We start from the raw sequence: 17629 nt of genomic DNA on the forward strand, positions 1-17629 counted from the left end.
TTCTTCCCCACTCCCCAGTGTTTACTGACTGATACTGAAACGTGTTAGTACACGTCTGTAGCACATAATGACTATTCATCGTGGGGAATTGGTACCTGAAGGTAACACTTCTTAATTCTTTTTTTACCTCCCCTTCCCTCCCTTCCATTTGTATATCTCTGGAGAAGTGTCTATTCAAGTTCTTTGCCTATCTTCTTTATTTCTTTGGTTTTTTTCCTTGCTCATTTTAAAAGTCATAGTGTTTTGTTGTTGAGTGTAGTTTTGTGTGTATTCAGGATATCACCTCCTTAGGAGAGATGTGTTACCTTTGCTCTATTTGTAGCTCTAGTCTCTGGGGCTTGTGCTAACACAGCTGGCATTTGACAAACGTTATTCAGTGCCTTCCCATTCCTGTGCGGTGAAGGAGAAATTAAAATTTAGAGATTATCCAAATTACCCACGATTGCACAGTAAATAAATGACTAAACAAGGACTTAAACTCATCGACTAAGCCAGGGCTGCTCTGGGAATTTCCTGATCAGGGTTCAGGGTTCTCCAAAGACCTGAGACGGTGAGGTCGAGGGGGAGCGGCCTTTCCTGCTGACAGGTGGAACCTTTCGACGCGGGACCTGCGAGTCAGCGAGTTCCTCGGAGCTCTTCCGCCTCTCGGGCGCAGTGGGAAGTGGCCGAGCCGGGTTCTACTTCCGGTAGGGAAAGGAAAAGAAAGAGCACTGTCGGAAGTAAGGAAGGTGCTGTGTAATCACCAAGGAGCCGAGGCGCTTGCATCTCCTAAAATGCCGGATTACCTCGGCGCCGACCAGCGGAAAACCAAAGAGGATGAGAAGGACGACAAGCCCATCCGAGGTCAGTTGGCCCGGCCGAGCGCGCAGCCGGGGTGGGGCGGGCTGGGGCGCAGGGTTCTCACCTGGCTCGGGCTCCGTGCCGTTCTGACCCCGGAGATTTCGTCCGGGCCGGCGGTCCCGGGCCGCCCGCCCGCGTCCCTCCTCCCACGCCAGTCCTGTGTTCCTCTGCGGCCCGTCGGAGGTTTTCCTCATTCGCAGCTGTCGGAAGTCAGGCACCGTCGGCCTCACAGCCCCCCGAAGCTCCTCTGCCTGGCGCTGCGGGCTACCTGAGCCTCGTCCCCGTCGTCCCCATCCGCGCTCAGCCTGACAGCTTGGTGCCGTCGCGGTAGAGCCAGAGATCACGCAGAGCTTTCTTTAAAATTACGTCTGTTTGACTAGACTGGATGTTCACAAGGTTCAGAACTCAAGATTAGGAAAGGTAGCACTTGAGGTCTCCCGATCGTGGTCCCAGCCTCCAGCTTCTTCGCACTGGCGGCTTCTCTTGACACTTTACGTCCCCCTAGACCTTTTCTGTACGTACGTGTGCATACGTGCAGGTCTGCATGTGTGCATTTTTATAACATGTAGCGTGCTATACATACCTCAGCATCTTTTTACATCTTAATTTATTTTGGAGATAATTTTATATCATGTAATCTGTCTCTTTTTTTTTGTTTTTCTCCGGTACTGGGAACCGAACTCACGACCTTGCGCTTGCCAGGCAGGCGCTTTGCCGCTGAGCTAAATCCCCAACCCCATGTAATCTGTCTCTACGTCTGCATCGTGTACGGTTTTATGGGTGTACAACACTATAATATAATATTTAATCAATCGCTGATGGACATTTAGATTTCTCCAATATGTCACCTTTATAAAGCGCCTTGTTCTTATGATTTTTACCACATGGAGCGTGGGGTAAACTCTAGAAGTGGAATTGTAGTTTTGACAGTGTCAAATTACTGTTCCGTAGACAGTGTACCCGTTAACGTTTTTTCACTCAGTGTGCATGAGGTATACCTACCACTTTGGGACATGACTTCTTCCTAGTAACACCTTTTGTAGTCTCATCTTTATGCTGTGTTCTCCTTTTGTTCCTTGTAACCTATTTTTAAATGTAGTTAGAGTGTTTTTAAAAATATCTTTCACTTTCCCTTATTTTTTTTTAAGTGACTTCAACCTCTCTGCGCACCTTTTCTTCACCACTAGCACCCTCCCCTCAAGGAGGATTTTCTTTCTATCTTCAACCCAAGTTATTTCCCAGAAATGTATTTTAAAACACTGAAAGCTTCAGGGGTACTCAATACCGATTGCAAAGCTTTAGTCTCAGAAATTTAGTAGTGGATCTGTGCATAGTGATCTTGTCTAGGTGTGCTATTGTGTAAAAATATTAACAAAATATTAATAAATGCATTTCTTGGGTGCAGTTGTAGTTACACAGAAATTTTTTATTTCATCTGCATCTTACTTGATCTTTACAGAAACACTGAAGGCAAAGCTAGTAATATCTCAATTTTTCAGATGATGAAAAACTAGCAGAGAGGTTAATTAGTTTCCCCAAGGTTACCTGTAAGGGAAAATACATGACCTTTTCAGGTTTAACCCCCACGTTGTTTCATGCCCCTGTTATTTTGGCCCCCTACTTTCATTTTATGGTGTCATTTTGAATGTCTTCACTTACTGACGATCTTTGATCACCTTGGTTGTTCGATTTCCATCATTCCTGCACCATAGCCACCTGAGGAGGGGATCACTCTTTTCCATGTTAAAGGAAGCTGCTTCACTTCTGAAACAGCAAACTTCCATTTCTCCTCTCATCACAGCTGTTTTGGTTTGATTTTTTTTTTTTTTTAATTTGGTATTTGAGATGGTCTCACTGTGTAGTCCAGGCTGGCTTTGAGCTCAAGGTGATCCTCCTGTTTCAGCCTCTCGAGCCCTGGGATTACAGGCGTGTGCTGCCATGCCTGGCTTCCGTCATAGCTTTTTGCTCTGCAGTCTTCCATTATCACCACACCTTCACCTGACCTGTCTCTAGATCTGTCCTTCAGTCTAGTTGTCCTTTGTTTCCTGGTTCAGCCTGTTGCATTTCTCCACAACACACTTAGCATCCCCATCTCTGCTCGCTGCCCTTTTGGCTCTGCCCCCTTTAATTCTGAAAATGCCATAGTTTCTTGTCTGTTTCTAGCCATAGGCTGCCAGTGTCAGTCAAATAAGTCACAAAAAACTGGTTAAGTTACTTCCAATTCATTTTACCCTAAAAACACAGTCAGGCCTGGCGTGGTGGCGCACGTCTGTAATCCCAGCACTTGGGAGGCTGAGGCAGGAGGATCGTTGCGAGTTCGAGACCAGCCTGGGCTACAAAGTGAGCTCAAGGCCAGCCTGAACTGCATAGCAAGACCCTGTCTCAAAAAAGACCAAAGAAAAAAAACCAAAAACACAGTCAGTTTGGAAAATCTTTCCTTTGCTTCCTAAAAGTGGCTAAAAGGATAGTTGGGAGTTAAGACCAAGGTTGAATCTTGGCTTTGCTTCTTACTAGCTGGGTGATAGTGGTCAAATCACTTAGAGTTTTTTCTCATGTGTAATGTGAAAATAATTATATTCACCCTACAGATAGATATAGGATTAAGTAATCTTTCTGTGGAATATCTTTGTCTTTAATTACAGTGTCTCCTACAGTGAATATTTCAGTAAAAGGCAGCTATTATTACTATTGTGTCTACTGTATCTGTTTCTTCACTGCTTACTGCATATTTAAAATCCCTTGCAGTTTGCTTTCTGTGCCTAGAAATCTGCTGAAACTGATTAGTGGTTTCTTAACACCCATTGAGTATTTCCTCAATCATGATCTTTGTGTTTTTGACATTAATATTGCTCTCCCGTGGTTCTCTTATTTGAAACTTCCTGTTTGTTCTTCTCTAACTGCTTCTGCTCTTCGTTATGTCCTCACATGGTTTCTGTAAAGTTTTGTTTCTTGTAATTTCATCATTCTCTTTTGAGACTGTCTGTTCTCAAATATGATCCCTAATCAATCTTTTGTACCTCAGGGTGGCACCGAAACTCTAGAGCCTTTTAGATTGCTGCATCGAGATAGGCTGTTTTGTTACGGGGTCTCCATGACTGCCCTCAGGTCAGTAATTTGCTAGGAGTCTCGGGATTTAGCGCGCAGTTGTCCTTGTGACTGACTTACTATATATAGCAAAAGGCTCCAAAGCACAACCATCAAGGACCAAAAACACAAGGGACATGAGCTGAAGTCTAGGGAAGTCAGGATGAGCTTCCAAAGTTTGTCTTCTGGTAGAGTTACACTGGATGCTCCTGATTTTCCCAGCACAGGTTTGACAACATGTGTAAAGGTTAGCACCCAGCAAAATTTGTTAGAGACTCAGTTTTTGTCAGGGACTTGTCATGTGAGCAGCCTCTGTCTAACACATACCCAGATTTCAGCCTCAGAAGGAAAGCAGGTGTTCTGCATAAAGCATGTTTGTCCCGTTTAGGCACAGTGAACTACTCTTCAGCAGTTTTGGGAATGGCAGGAGCTCTCTCAGAATCCACTTTCAAGGGCTAGCCGTGTAAGCAGGCCTTTCTGAGGGTGGCAACCATGTCTACTCCATTAGATTTTCTGCAGTTTAGGTTTCAAACCTTCTGCCAAAGGCTTCTCTGCAACTTTTCTGATTCCATAAAAAGGTGCCACCTTCCTCTGAGGTACCCAGGACAAAGCCTGGAGATCATGTTTCATTCTTGTCTTGCTCAGCGTTTAGTCATGTGCCGTGTGCTATGCATTCCTCCTCTGAGGACTTTCTCCCCAACCTTTGCTTTCTCTTTTCATTGTCACCATCTTACATGAGGTTCTTGTGACTTCTATCTGGCGTCACTTCAGTCTTTTCTCAACATCTTAGCTAATTCTTCCTCACATTGAGTTCTGCTATATGATAGACCTGGCATGACCCTTATTAACTTGTGGCCTTCATGGGCTTCCTCGCCAGACCTCCAGCTATGTACCTAATTTCCTTTGCTCCCTAGCAAGTATGCCAGTGGCAGCTAGACTGGTCTAGTTGCTGTTACTTAAGCATGCTTAACTTGCTTCTACTCATATGTGAATAATACTGTATAAACGTACACATATGTGTGTTTATGGCCATATTCCACAGAGAAACAGAGTTCAGAAGTGTCAGTGACAAGCCAGGTTTCCCTTCTAACACATTCCCTGTCCAGCTGGTGGCTGAGGGTCTTGGATGACACCACATTGCCATCACTTCTGGATGAGTGCTGAGAGAAGAGTGTGTTCACAGGAGGCTACAAAAGTGCATGAATGTTGTTGTGGGAGTCACAAGTGACTAGGCAGGTTGACAAATGCAGAATCCATTAAAGAGAACTGAGTGTAAGTCACTTGCAATCCCAGATACCCACTGTTAACATTTAGAAAACAATTGATGCTACTCTACATTTGTTTTAAAGAATTTCTGTATGAAGCACATTATGTGCATGTTCTGTATGTTTTTGTAAATTTGTTTTTAACCTGCCTCTTTCAAAATAGTACTTCTGGAATGGCTTTTTATGTACGCATTGTTGTATGTTATTATTTTCAATGACTGCATTGCATTTCAAAAGAAAAAATGAAAAAACATTGGAGATGTAGTTCAGTGTGAAGAGTCTGGGTTTAATCCCAGTACCAAGAAAACAGAAACAAAAGCCAATCTGAAATGAGCAGAACAGCTGGTCAGCCTTCACCAACTCTCATTTATTTTCTCTTCCTTTAGCTCTGGATGAGGGGGATATTGCCTTGCTGAAAACTTACGTAAGTTCTTTAAATGTCTATAAAATGTAGGTGTTTTATGTTAGAAACTATTTGGCTTTGTCCTTCCAAACTAACTAGAAGATAATTTCTAGCAGTTCACAGTAATCCTCATTTACTATGAAGAGATGTTTATTTCAGCATGTCTAATCTTATCCATTATTTTTACACCATTTGTCAATAAAGTATGGCTGTGTTGAAATATATTTGAAATAATTTGCACAAATGTTTATAATATTTAATATGTAACTGCATTAGCTCTGAAATAGAAAGTTTGAACACCAAAATATTTTCCTTTGTTGTCTTCCATGATAGGTTATCTGTTATCTGTTTGGCTTAGAAATACTTCTAAAAATGAAACTCTTATTTTTACTTCACAAGCTTTAGGACATAAAAGCTTTTTTTTTTTTTTTTTTGGACCGGGAATCAAACTCAGCACCTTGGGCTTGCCAGGCAGGCGCTTATACCACTGAGCTATATTCCCAGCATGAAAACTGTTAAGTCTCAGTTGTTTGATTTGTTGTTTAACAAATGATTGACATCCCAACTTCTTACCAAACTGATTGTCCTCACCTAGGGTCAAAGCACATACTCCAGGCAGATCAAGCAGGTGGAAGATGATATTCAACAACTTCTCAAGAAAATTAATGAGCTCACTGGTATGTACTTTTTTTATTCCAATTTCCTCCCTGTAAATGTAATGTGTTAATTATACTAAAATAGTTTAAATGCAGATTTGACTCCTTCATGAATTACAGATCTAAAATATTACTAACCTTCCTCTCTGTTAAGAAGTTGTATCTCAGCCAGATGTGTTGGCATGTACCTTCATCTCAGCAGTTCGGAAACGCTGAGGCAGGAAGATCACAAGTTCAAGCCCGGCTTTGGCAATTTAGTGACTTAATGAGACCCTGTCTCAAAATAAAAAATAAAAAGAGCTGAGGATATAGCTCAGTGTGAAGGCTTGGGTTTAGTCCCCAGTTTCACACACACATACACACACACACACAAATATGGGGTCTCATTTAACAGTCTTTTTCACTCCTTTTTATTTATTTATTTTTTCCACTGCTTTTTAAAACTGGGCTTAATGTTTATTCAACTAAGAACCAACATCCTCTAAACAAGGAATGTTTCTTTTGATCAAAGCCTAGTTTAGTAAACCCTAATAAACAAGTCAAAAGTTTTTATTGAATAAAAATATGATTTCACATAGGATTGCTGAAATGAGGCTGTTGCCTAGTTGTTAGAAACTTACCCCCTTGGGAACCTGAGAGATGAAGTGTTACAGTGCTTGACCTACACCAGAAATGTCAAAATGGCACTGAATTTTGGTTGATGGTTCTTTCAGGGCAGTGGTTTTCCATGGCATGTGTCCCCTGCCCCAGCTTGGGGGAGTGTGGAGCCAGTCTTGATTCACCTGACTTGAGGGAAGGTGACATCTAGTGGCCAGAGGCTGGGGACACTGCTGGAACCCCAGGAGCACAGGACAGGCCCCACAAAGGTTACTTAACCCTCGATGCCCCCTTGCTGAGGTTGAGGAAGCTTGCTTTGGGGCACTGTGCTGCACGTCAGTGACGCTTCGGTGCTTCTCTCCACAGGTATTAAAGAGTCTGACACTGGCCTGGCGCCTCCAGCGCTCTGGGATTTGGCTGCAGATAAGCAGACTCTGCAGAGCGAGCAGCCTTTGCAGGTGGCGAGGTAGGCACAGTTCTCCGCGGGTATTTTTGTCTGTATTTGCTTTAGACTTTCAGGATAATACAGTAGTTTATAAATAATATTTATTCCACATTCCACCTGAGGAAAGCTTTCTACCTGAGTATCTAAGCACTTTCTCCCCCCAAAACAAGACCCTGGCCTACAAAGCAAAGATTATTTTGGAAAAGTTCCCATTAGGTTTTTAGTCGTTAACCTTTTGCTCAAAACTCTTGATAAAAATGTGTATATTTTTTAATGTGTGATATTTTAGTGTCAGACTTATTGATAGAAAATTCATATCCCATAAAGTTCACTCCTTTTAAGTATATAATTCCGTGGCCTTTAGTGTGCATGAGGTTGTGCACTGATGACCATGACCTAATTGGAGAATAAAAACATTTCTTCCATCACACCAAAAAGAAACCCCGTACTCATTGCCCTCTGCCTGGGCCCTACGTGTGCTGATCGCTTTGTTTCAGAGTTTGCCTGTCCTGGACATTTTGTATAAATGGAAACACAGCATACGGCCTTTTGTTTCTGGCTTCTTTCGCTTGGCATATTTCAGAATTCGTGTATGTTGTAGCATGTATCTAAGCTTTGTTTCTTTTTATGGCCAGATGATACTCCAGTCCATTTTCTCTGTTTATTGAGGCTCTCTGTTTGGGGAAGCCTGTTCACGTACTTGTCAGTTCCTGTAGTTCTTTGAAGATACTTGTGATACTAATTTAAAGTTTTTGTTTAGTAAAACCAACATCTGAGCTTCCTGAGGGACAATTTTTGGTTTGTTTCATGAGTTTTTCTGCTTTGTTCGTGGTGCCAGGGAAGGGTCTGTCAGATGAAGCAGTGATGTAGACAATTCTTTTTCCTTAGTGCGTCTGGCCTGATTTGGAAAACAGTTCAGTCACACAGTTATGCTCTGAGGACAGAGCATTTGAATTTGTAGCTCTCTCTGTGTGTACACCCCAGAGGCCATCCTGTGTGTCTCTGTATTTGTTGCTATGGCTTAAGTGGCAACTTTCTAACATGCCTTCTGCTTTGTGTTTCTGACTTTCTTCAGTAGACAGATACTGTAGATCCTATGATGCACATGGTATATAAATTCACTCAGGAAGTGAATACATTTAAGTAAAAAGTAGCCATAATTAAAAAAAAAAAAGAATGTAACACATTCTCATCACCTTGAACCATGGGATACATGCATGACTGTCCCATTGGGCCACTTTGTAGCACTGGTGGTATGAATAGATCCCATTGCTTTTATCAGCCGTTTTACTAATAAAATTACTAAAGAAATCTGTACGTGGACTGAATCTAGTTGTTTGAAGTTGGATAATTACTTCCCAGATGTAAAATTAATTCATACTGAACATACCAATTAAAAATTATGGTAATCAACAAATTTAATAAATTAAAAGAAATTTATATTTTTGAATTTCTTTAAAACATTTTATACATAAAGGTGGCTGATTTGTGCAGGATACACAAAACGTCACGTGTTGGCTTTTTTTGGTAGTTACAGTGGTATTCATTTTTTCAGATGATTTTTGATAACATTTTCAGTATCACTTGTGCGTGTTTCTTGCTGACCCTAATTAAGCTTTTATAAAGTGAATGTTTTCTTGAGTAATTTGCACCCATGACATTTCTTCATGGGTTAATAATTTATTAGTAATTCTCTAAATTTTAACATAGAAGTTTTATAAGCACCTCGTTGCTGGTGTATATAATACGCATTTACACCTGCTATACCACAAATTAGCTGTATTACAATCTTTTACGCCATTTTAATGTTTTTCTTAAGGAACATATGATGACACCTGGTCTACTAAGTCACCTTTTTTTGCATTATTATAATCAAAGACCACCTGAGAAGTGGTAGAAGTCGGCTGACGGGCCAGTCAGTTCAAATCAGACCTGCCTGGTTTATGGCCCCATCATAAATATGTTAAAGTATAAACCTAGGAAAAAATGTAAGAGCATTTATTACTGAATTTGATATAACACAATATGGCTCTCCTCTTACAGGAAAGATAGGAAAAGAAAGCAAGATATAAAGGAATATCACTAATAAAGGAATATAATTAGGAAAGTTCAAGAACTCTCTAATGAAATATTTGGGTTCTGTTTTCCCAGGGGAGGCATCGTTTGAAAATGTTACGGCTTGATACAGTCCCATGGGCCCTTGGGCTGAGCATAGCAAGGGATCTGAGCTTTTGCAGTTCTCACTTACACTTGCTGTTTAGTATGCTGCTTGCCGGGAGAGTCAGATTACTTGAATACATTATTCGCGGTTTAGCGTCCTTATTTTAATCAAGCTTTTTGCTGTGTTAGGTGTACAAAGATAATCAATGCCGATTCAGAGGACCCAAAATATATTATCAATGTAAAGCAGTTTGCCAAGTTTGTGGTAGACCTCAGCGATCAGGTGGCACCTACTGACATTGAAGAAGGCATGAGAGTTGGGTAAGATTTCTCTGTACAGTAAATAAACTTCTTTCACCAAAGACAGCATATCACATTCACGCCCATGGCTTTGTTGTGAATGAGGGAGCAGAATGCCTTAAATACGAGGAGACAATCTGATAACAGCTAGAGTGGAGTATCCTTTCTTCTCCCTTGGCCCTCTGACTACACACCAGCTCCCCGCTTCCCACCCTTATATTGCTGTTTATGAGTAGTTTCAGATGTCATAATAAAAGTCAAGTGCAGAATCCCAGCGTTGAGCTTCCAGTCTGTTTAAGGTAACGTCACATGAGTGGAAGAAGCACTTGCTTGAGAATAGTTCTGAGGATTCAGTGAGTTAATGTCTGTAGAATACAAAATAATCCATCCAGTAAATTCTTTCAATCTCACCTTCTCCTTGGGTCTAGAGTAGGTTGTTGCCACTTTAGATTGGGGGTTTAGTGTCCTGAGTCTTAATGCTTTGTTTCTCTTGGTGTAACTTTAGGAGGTCTAGGTTTATTTTGCTTGAAGTATAGTTTTAGTGATGAAAGACTAAACTTAAGAACCCTTTGACAGCTTAAAGAGAATCTTAGTGACTTGTTTTTGTTTTTACCTTCTTGAGTGTGGACAGAAATAAGTATCAAATTCACATTCCCCTGCCTCCTAAGATTGACCCGACGGTGACCATGATGCAGGTAAGAAACCAAGGGAGGGAAAAGGACTGGCCTGACTTTGAATACAATTGTGTCCATCCCAAAAAAGTTTGAAAATTTTAACTAGTAAACTGTTAATACCTGGGTGTGTATCAGAATGGCCAAAATAGTAAAAGTAATTTTTCACTTGAGAAAGTCTTCATGGTAACTATTTTACTAGTCTCACTTATTAATGTCATAACAAATAATATAGCAACAGTTGTAGGACACTAGGAAATATATTCTATTTTGTTGAAACTCTTGTTATAATCTGATTCTTTCTGCATGTTATTGAGTCTGCTGTACTAGATATACACCAGTATTCAGAGGCCTTTGCCTAGATGTCATCATAGAATGTATCCCCCTTTCTAAGGTGGAGGAAAAACCTGATGTCACATACAGTGATGTTGGTGGGTGTAAGGAGCAGATTGAGAAGTTGCGAGAAGTGGTTGAAACTCCACTACTTCATGTAAGTAACTGAATGTTGGATGTATAGTTCATCCAAATGTATAGTTCATACAAAGATGTAATAGTCTTTTGTGTATTGAGCTCTAAAATTGCGTATGTATTAGATAGCTTTTAGGTTTAGTATTTTCCATAATGAAAATTTTTGACAGGGTAGAGGTGTAGAGAGATGATAAATTTCAGAAGAGGGGCAAGGAAAAAGGATTAAAGGGTCTGAAAAGAAAGATATGCTATTTAGGGGCTGGAGATATAGCTCAGTGGCACAAGTGCTTGCCTCGCAAGCTCAAAGTCCTGAGTTTGATTCCCAGTACCAAAAAAAAAAAAAGATATACTACTTAGATTGACAAAAGAAACTGAGCTGTAACCTCTAGCAATGTGTTAAATATACTACAGGTTATTATAGAAGAAAGTGTTCTAATGGCGTCAGGAAGGAAAGTGTTAAACTTTGGATGATAATGGAAAACTAGGATATTGAATACCAGATAATACTTAAAGACTGTTATTTTTTAAAGCAAGCAAAGTTTTTTGTTAAGCCTAAATAGCAAGAGTACCTTTAAAAGCCATTCTGCCTTCTGCCTTCTGTGTTGACAGAGTCTACTTTAGATCTTTGTCTTAGAATAAGTAAAATCCCTTTTTAGATCAGGTATGTAATCTGTGGGCTTAATGACCTTTAGAAGTAGAAGTACTCTTACCTTCATTATGCCGAAGTGGTAAGTAGAAACTGTGTCTGTGTCACACAGCCGGAGCGGTTCGTTAACCTGGGCATTGAGCCTCCGAAGGGCGTGCTGCTGTTCGGGCCCCCGGGCACAGGCAAGACGCTCTGTGCCAGGGCGGTTGCCAACAGGACTGATGCGTGCTTCATCCGGGTTATTGGATCCGAGCTTGTGCAGAAATACGTCGGTGAGGTAAAGTAAATTTGTCACAGACAAAAAATACTAGCTCCGTAAAAGATTTGCACAATAGGATTGAAATTAAATAAGAATGAATTCCACATCAAGGAACTGAGGCATGAAACTTCTCGAATGATTTAATTAGTAGTTTAGAAGCCCAGAATCCAGCAGCCTTCCCTGTGATCATTTGGAATTAGGCAACCACTTAAAATTTTAACTCGGGTGCTCCCCTCTCAGAAAGATGGCATTATGTACAATCTGGTCTGTGAGGTAAGCTCCTCAGAAATGCCTGGTGAATGAAACTTCATTTCACAGATAGTGTTTTGTGGCCTCACTACAGATAGCATAAATTGTCTATACGTACATATAGGGTTACATATATTTAGGGAATAAGTCTGGGGCTGTATATGTTATGGCTGAAAGCTTTTAATGATTAGCGTACTTCAGTGAAGAATTAGAAAACGAGCTACATGAGTTGGTATATATTTCCATTTTCTGATCAAAATTTACAAATGAAATTCAGTGATCAGCATTCTGAGTGGTCTGTCAGATGCTTTTATCTCCTCTCAAGTTTTGATAATTAGAATGGTGCTTTTATTCAGTAATGTTAATTTGGCCTCTTCAGTTCTTAAACTGCTATTTAGTAGATACAAAATTATTAAAATTGTTTATAGCAGTGTTTTGAGGCTAGAAAGATGGATTTGATGATACAGGTGGCAAACTTCAAGCTTTTTTAAAAAGCTTGTTAGTAACAGTTGAAAATACTATTAGAAATATGTATTGAAAAGTTTGTAGTACTGTATATCTTTTTATATAGTTTTAAAGATTTTTAAAACTGACTGAGTTAATAAATGAATTTTCTCATTAGGGCGCTCGAATGGTTCGTGAGCTCTTTGAAATGGCCAGAACAAAAAAAGCCTGCCTTATCTTCTTTGATGAAATCGATGCCATTGGAGGTACGAGCTTTATGATTGGATTTCTGAGATCTCTGTGTTAATATAGAGAGCCTGATGTGCTAATCTTATAAAAAAAATTTTATAAGCTCTGACACATGGGAGCCACATAGCTAATAAACAGTAGGGCTAAAGCATAAGTAATTAAGAAATATTACAAGACATTGACATTTTAAAAATTTGTACTATTTTGTACTACTTTATTTTTATACTAATTTCATTCATGTAAAACACATGTCCACACAAAAAATTCCCATATTGAGACGCATTTTACCTGAATGTGATAAGAAAGTACTGGTGTGTAGTTTAAGTGGCAGTGGTTTATTTTCTTTTACATAAAATAATGTTGTTTGGCTTCATAGATGCTACCTTCTGAGCCTCCATTTGGTCATCCCATAAAGGAAATTATAATTCCTGCCTTTATTTTATGAGGTTCAAATGAAGTAATAGATGCAATAAGACTTTGAAAACTCTGAGGTGTCCCATGCATTGGCTGTTGGTATAGTTTATAATTTTTATAGTTAGAGAAGTGTCATATGTCCACACAATTATTATTTAATAACTCACTGAGAAAATTACTTGAAAGTAATGGTGGTGCCTGTGACAAAGTTTGGGTAATGTGATTAGATACTTAAGAGTCTTGGTTTTAGACAGCTTGGCCAGTGCTGGTTTTGAATTTTGTGCCTTTAAAATGTTTTCAAAGGCCATAATTTGGCCACAGTATAATAATGCAAGGTCTGGCTCTAGAGTCGTTTCTGAAGTGTACTTGGTATAAGCCTCTGATGTCAGTGTACCCTGCAGCCACGGTTTCCAAAGTGGACTGTGTGTAAGATAGTCTATGAAGGTGTAGGAAGAAAATACTGGAATTGCCTTTTGTATTTTTAATCTCTTTTTTAAAATGTGCATTTGTGTGTCTTAGTGTACATAGCACATTAATACAAAGCCACCCATTTATATAACTTAAAAATGAAAAAAAATATTTGGAAGCTGTTAAACTTTTATTTTCTGCTTTTTGCTGATTGGGTTGAAGTGAGAGACCTACATGAACATAGAGTCCTTCAGTATATCCAAGTCAGCTTAGTAGGAATCTGTTCCCATTCTACTGTAATATGGATTTAGCCATATTTTAAGGAACAGTTTTGAGAATTAAAACAGTATGACTGTTTCCTACATAAAATTAAGCGCCGTGGTAGTGTTGAAGTTTGCATGTCACTGTCGCCTCACCCCCACGTGCATTGTGTTAAACAACAAGGGGTTTGGTGTTCTTGAGCGATTTGATACATTAAGATCTTCAAAAGTACTTTGAAGAAGACTGTGGTAAGCAAATCTGTAGTGAATTCCTGCAGCAAAGATTCACCTTGCGGTGAGTTTCGGGTGGAGCAGCCGCTGGCTCAGAGTGGAGCCTGCGCTTGGGCGGGAGCACTCTCCGCGGCTGGGCCTCCCCATGCTGGCGCAGCTCTGAGGAGCTTCTCTTTGTCTTCTCAGGGGCCCGGTTTGACGATGGTGCTGGCGGTGACAATGAAGTGCAGAGAACCATGCTGGAACTGATCAATCAGCTGGATGGCTTTGACCCTCGTGGGAACATTAAGGTGCTGATGGCCACTAACAGACCCGATACTCTGGACCCAGCGCTGATGAGGCCGGGGAGACTGGACAGAAAGATTGAGTTCAGCTTGCCTGATTTAGAGGTAAGAAAATCATATTGGTTTAGAAGAGATTGTTGAAGTTTTTCCTTCCTGTGATATTTTTACATTGTAATGTTTGTCAATTCCTTCATCTTTAGGGTCGGACTCACATCTTTAAGATTCATGCTCGTTCAATGAGTGTTGAAAGAGACATCCGATTTGAACTGTTAGCACGACTGTGTCCAAATAGCACTGGTGAGTGGGAAGGTCTTGCTCATTTTGCTGTCGGTCTGTCTCGGCCAGTTTACTTCATCGTATTTACTTTCTTTTTGTTTGACAGGTGCTGAAATTAGAAGTGTCTGCACAGAAGCTGGTATGTTTGCCATCCGGGCGCGGCGAAAAATCGCGACTGAGAAGGATTTCCTGGAAGCTGTAAATAAGGTCATTAAGTCTTACGCCAAGTTCAGTGCTACTCCTCGCTACATGACATACAACTGAGCCGCAGAGGCTTTCAAATGAAAGCAGCTGTAGTCGGGATCCTGAGCGTACATAGACTTGTTAACAACCACCTCACAAAAAATAAATGTTTCAAAATTGTGTGCTTCTTCCAGGTCTCTTTTTTCTGTAGTATGAGGTGATATCTAATATCATTAGACAGGAAAGCTTGTCACACTGTGTCATGACTGATTTTTTTTTTTGGTACTGGGAATCAAACTCATGACCTTGCTTGCCAGGCAGGCGCTGCACTGCTGAGCTATATCCCCAGCCCTGATGACTGTTTTTTTTTTTTTTTTTTTCGGTTTTTGATCCACTACCGTTTAAAGGTTTCATGTCATAGAAAACACTTCGTCAGGTCATGTGTATTCTAGGGCTGTGCTGGTTGGGGCCATACACATGTTGTCATTATATCTTTCCATCTCCCCGGTGAAGATGGTCAAAATAGTAGATGCAAACCTTTTCCTCCTTAATTTTCTTGTAGTGTCAGGGCTGGGATTAAAGTGTAATGTGCTAGCTCCATTAGCTGTTCTGCTGTTAGGCTCTTCTGCCCCCGTGAGAACAGCTTACCTGAGTGTTAGACCACCTGTGCTGCTGTAGTTTCCCCTCCTGTGTTGAATGATCAAGATTTGGCCAAACCTTTAAAGTTAAAGTATTTGATACATTTTGCTTTGCCCTATGACTGACTAAATTAATCAGCTAGAGAAGGTAAAGTATTTAGTAGGTAAAGCAAACAGAAAAATGTGGTAACTTAGAAAATCTAGAGTTGGCTTAATACAGAGAAGTAATTATATTCATTTTATAAATTAGTTTCTTGGATTTTCTTTTTAAGCTGAGGAGTTTCAAATTTTTGTAGAGCTCCTATTCCACTTCTTAGCCAGTGAGGTATTTTGAAAATTATATTCATTTTATAAATTAGTTTCTTGGATTTTCTTTTTAAGCTGAGGAGTTTCAAATTTTTGTAGAGCTCCTATTCCACTTCTTAGCCAGTGAGGTATTTTGAAAATAAAGGTTGTGTTAGAATCCTCAACAGATTTATTTAAAATTATTTCATGTACCACCAAATCCCCTTTTCTACCACAGTTAGTCCCAGCCACTCTAAATACTGAGACCAAAGCACAATAACCAATATTTTTATTGAAGAAAAATATTCATAAATAAATGCCAAAACAGTGAAAACTGAATTAATTTTTTAAGTCACAGAAGGAAAAGTTGATAGTGTAGAAAAAACTGTTACATTGAAATATTTAAGATTATAAAAGTTTTCAAGTAGAAAAATTGAAGCCCTTCATTCATAAAATCCAATTAATATTCCTTCTTTAATTTTTGATCAGGAAAATTCTCCTTTTCTAACTGCCCTGGTCTTTCTTGAGTATGAAATAGAGCAAACCACCTCCAGCTTACGCTTACAGTACACTGTACTCAGGGGGGTGACTGGAGAGGTGAGTTTAGAATGTGCTGTTTAAGTAAACGAGCACTAGAACACACTGAAGTCCTCCCCTTTCATGCAGCCACACCCTCGGGTACAGCACGGCAACTCACACTGGACCCGCTGTGCTCGCTCAGGATGAACATGACAAAATCTGAGTAATTTTGACCTTTCAGTTAGACATGAAAATCCAAATGGCTTCATATTAACTACACTGTGAGTTAGTTGAAACATGTATATATTTCTGCCTAAGTATAATTGTACAGATAGAATCAACACTATCTGGATTAGCATGTTTGTATTCTATTTAAAAAGATAAAATAATACATTTACTGTTAGCTCCCCCCACCTAAAACACACCCGTGTGTATGCACATACAGGTGGTCCTTGTGGTTTCAAAGTGATTTGCACTTAGCAGAAACTACATTGAATTGTGATGTCCTGGACTGGCAGTAGGTATGTAGCCAGGTACCCCTGAGGGCAACAGTGTTTTATTCAGTAGGTTAGGTGTATTAAATGCTTATTAATGTATCATATTTTCGTTTTATCATGGGTTTATGAGGATGTGACTGCATCCTAAGCTGAGGATCATCGTTGTATGTGTTGATGTAATATATCTATATGTAATCTCCACATACACACATAAATCAGGGTACAAAGGGGTTATGACTAGCAAGATTATCCTGTAGAGTTTCTTTAAAAATATTTTTTAAAAAGCTGATTAGATTTATAAAAAATTTAATTTCCATGATGCTACTCAAATTCATCTATTATGTAAAGTATGATGAAAGCCATGGTAAGCCTTTCTTTAAGCAAGGATAGGTGTTTAAGGTGCTCAAACTTGATTCAGTCCAAGTCAGTAAGCAGGCATGTAACTTGGTGCAGTAGTAACATCTGAGCATTTCATTGCTGGGATTTAAGGGGTTTCAAAAGTATTGTATGCATTTTGGTTGGCTGTATACTTAGAGAATTCGATAACACTTTTTATCATTTCTCAAGCTTTCATAAGCACTCAAAACATCATGAATAAACTTACTGAATCCTAAAAGCATTCCCAAAAGGTGCACTTTGACCATTTTACATTCATAAAAGCACACAGGCTCACACCAGGAAAGTTTTTTCGTTTTAGAATTTAAATTGAGTTAGTATTTTTAAAGGGCAGATGTTAGACCAAGGCCTTCCCCACCACATACCCTTCCCTCCCTCATCCCCACACAAGGGCACACCCCCCACCCCCCAGCACACGAAAGCACACTACCCACTCTAGGGCAGACTTGCTTAGCTACCCTTTCTTCATACACACACAGGTCAGGCTTATTTTCTCAAAATA

General features: G+C 39.9%; 1 protein-coding gene across 1 annotated transcript; it reads left to right on the top strand.

The window, feature by feature from the left end:
• Positions 1-674: 674 nt before the first annotated feature.
• Psmc2 (proteasome 26S subunit, ATPase 2) lies at positions 675-14972 on the top strand. Its single transcript, XM_005377230.2, has 12 exons — positions 675-843; positions 5576-5613; positions 6188-6269; positions 7212-7311; positions 9640-9771; positions 10373-10445; positions 10816-10911; positions 11648-11812; positions 12666-12753; positions 14236-14438; positions 14534-14630; positions 14716-14972. Exons 1-12 carry the CDS (start codon positions 774-776, stop codon positions 14871-14873), a joined length of 1302 nt encoding a protein of 433 aa, XP_005377287.1. The 5' UTR covers positions 675-773; the 3' UTR covers positions 14874-14972.
• Positions 14973-17629: the final 2657 nt, after the last annotated feature.

This window comes from Chinchilla lanigera, unplaced genomic scaffold (assembly GCF_000276665.1).
Source record: "Chinchilla lanigera isolate Chin_1 unplaced genomic scaffold, ChiLan1.0 scaffold00009, whole genome shotgun sequence".
Taxonomy (NCBI): Eukaryota; Metazoa; Chordata; class Mammalia; order Rodentia; family Chinchillidae; genus Chinchilla; species Chinchilla lanigera.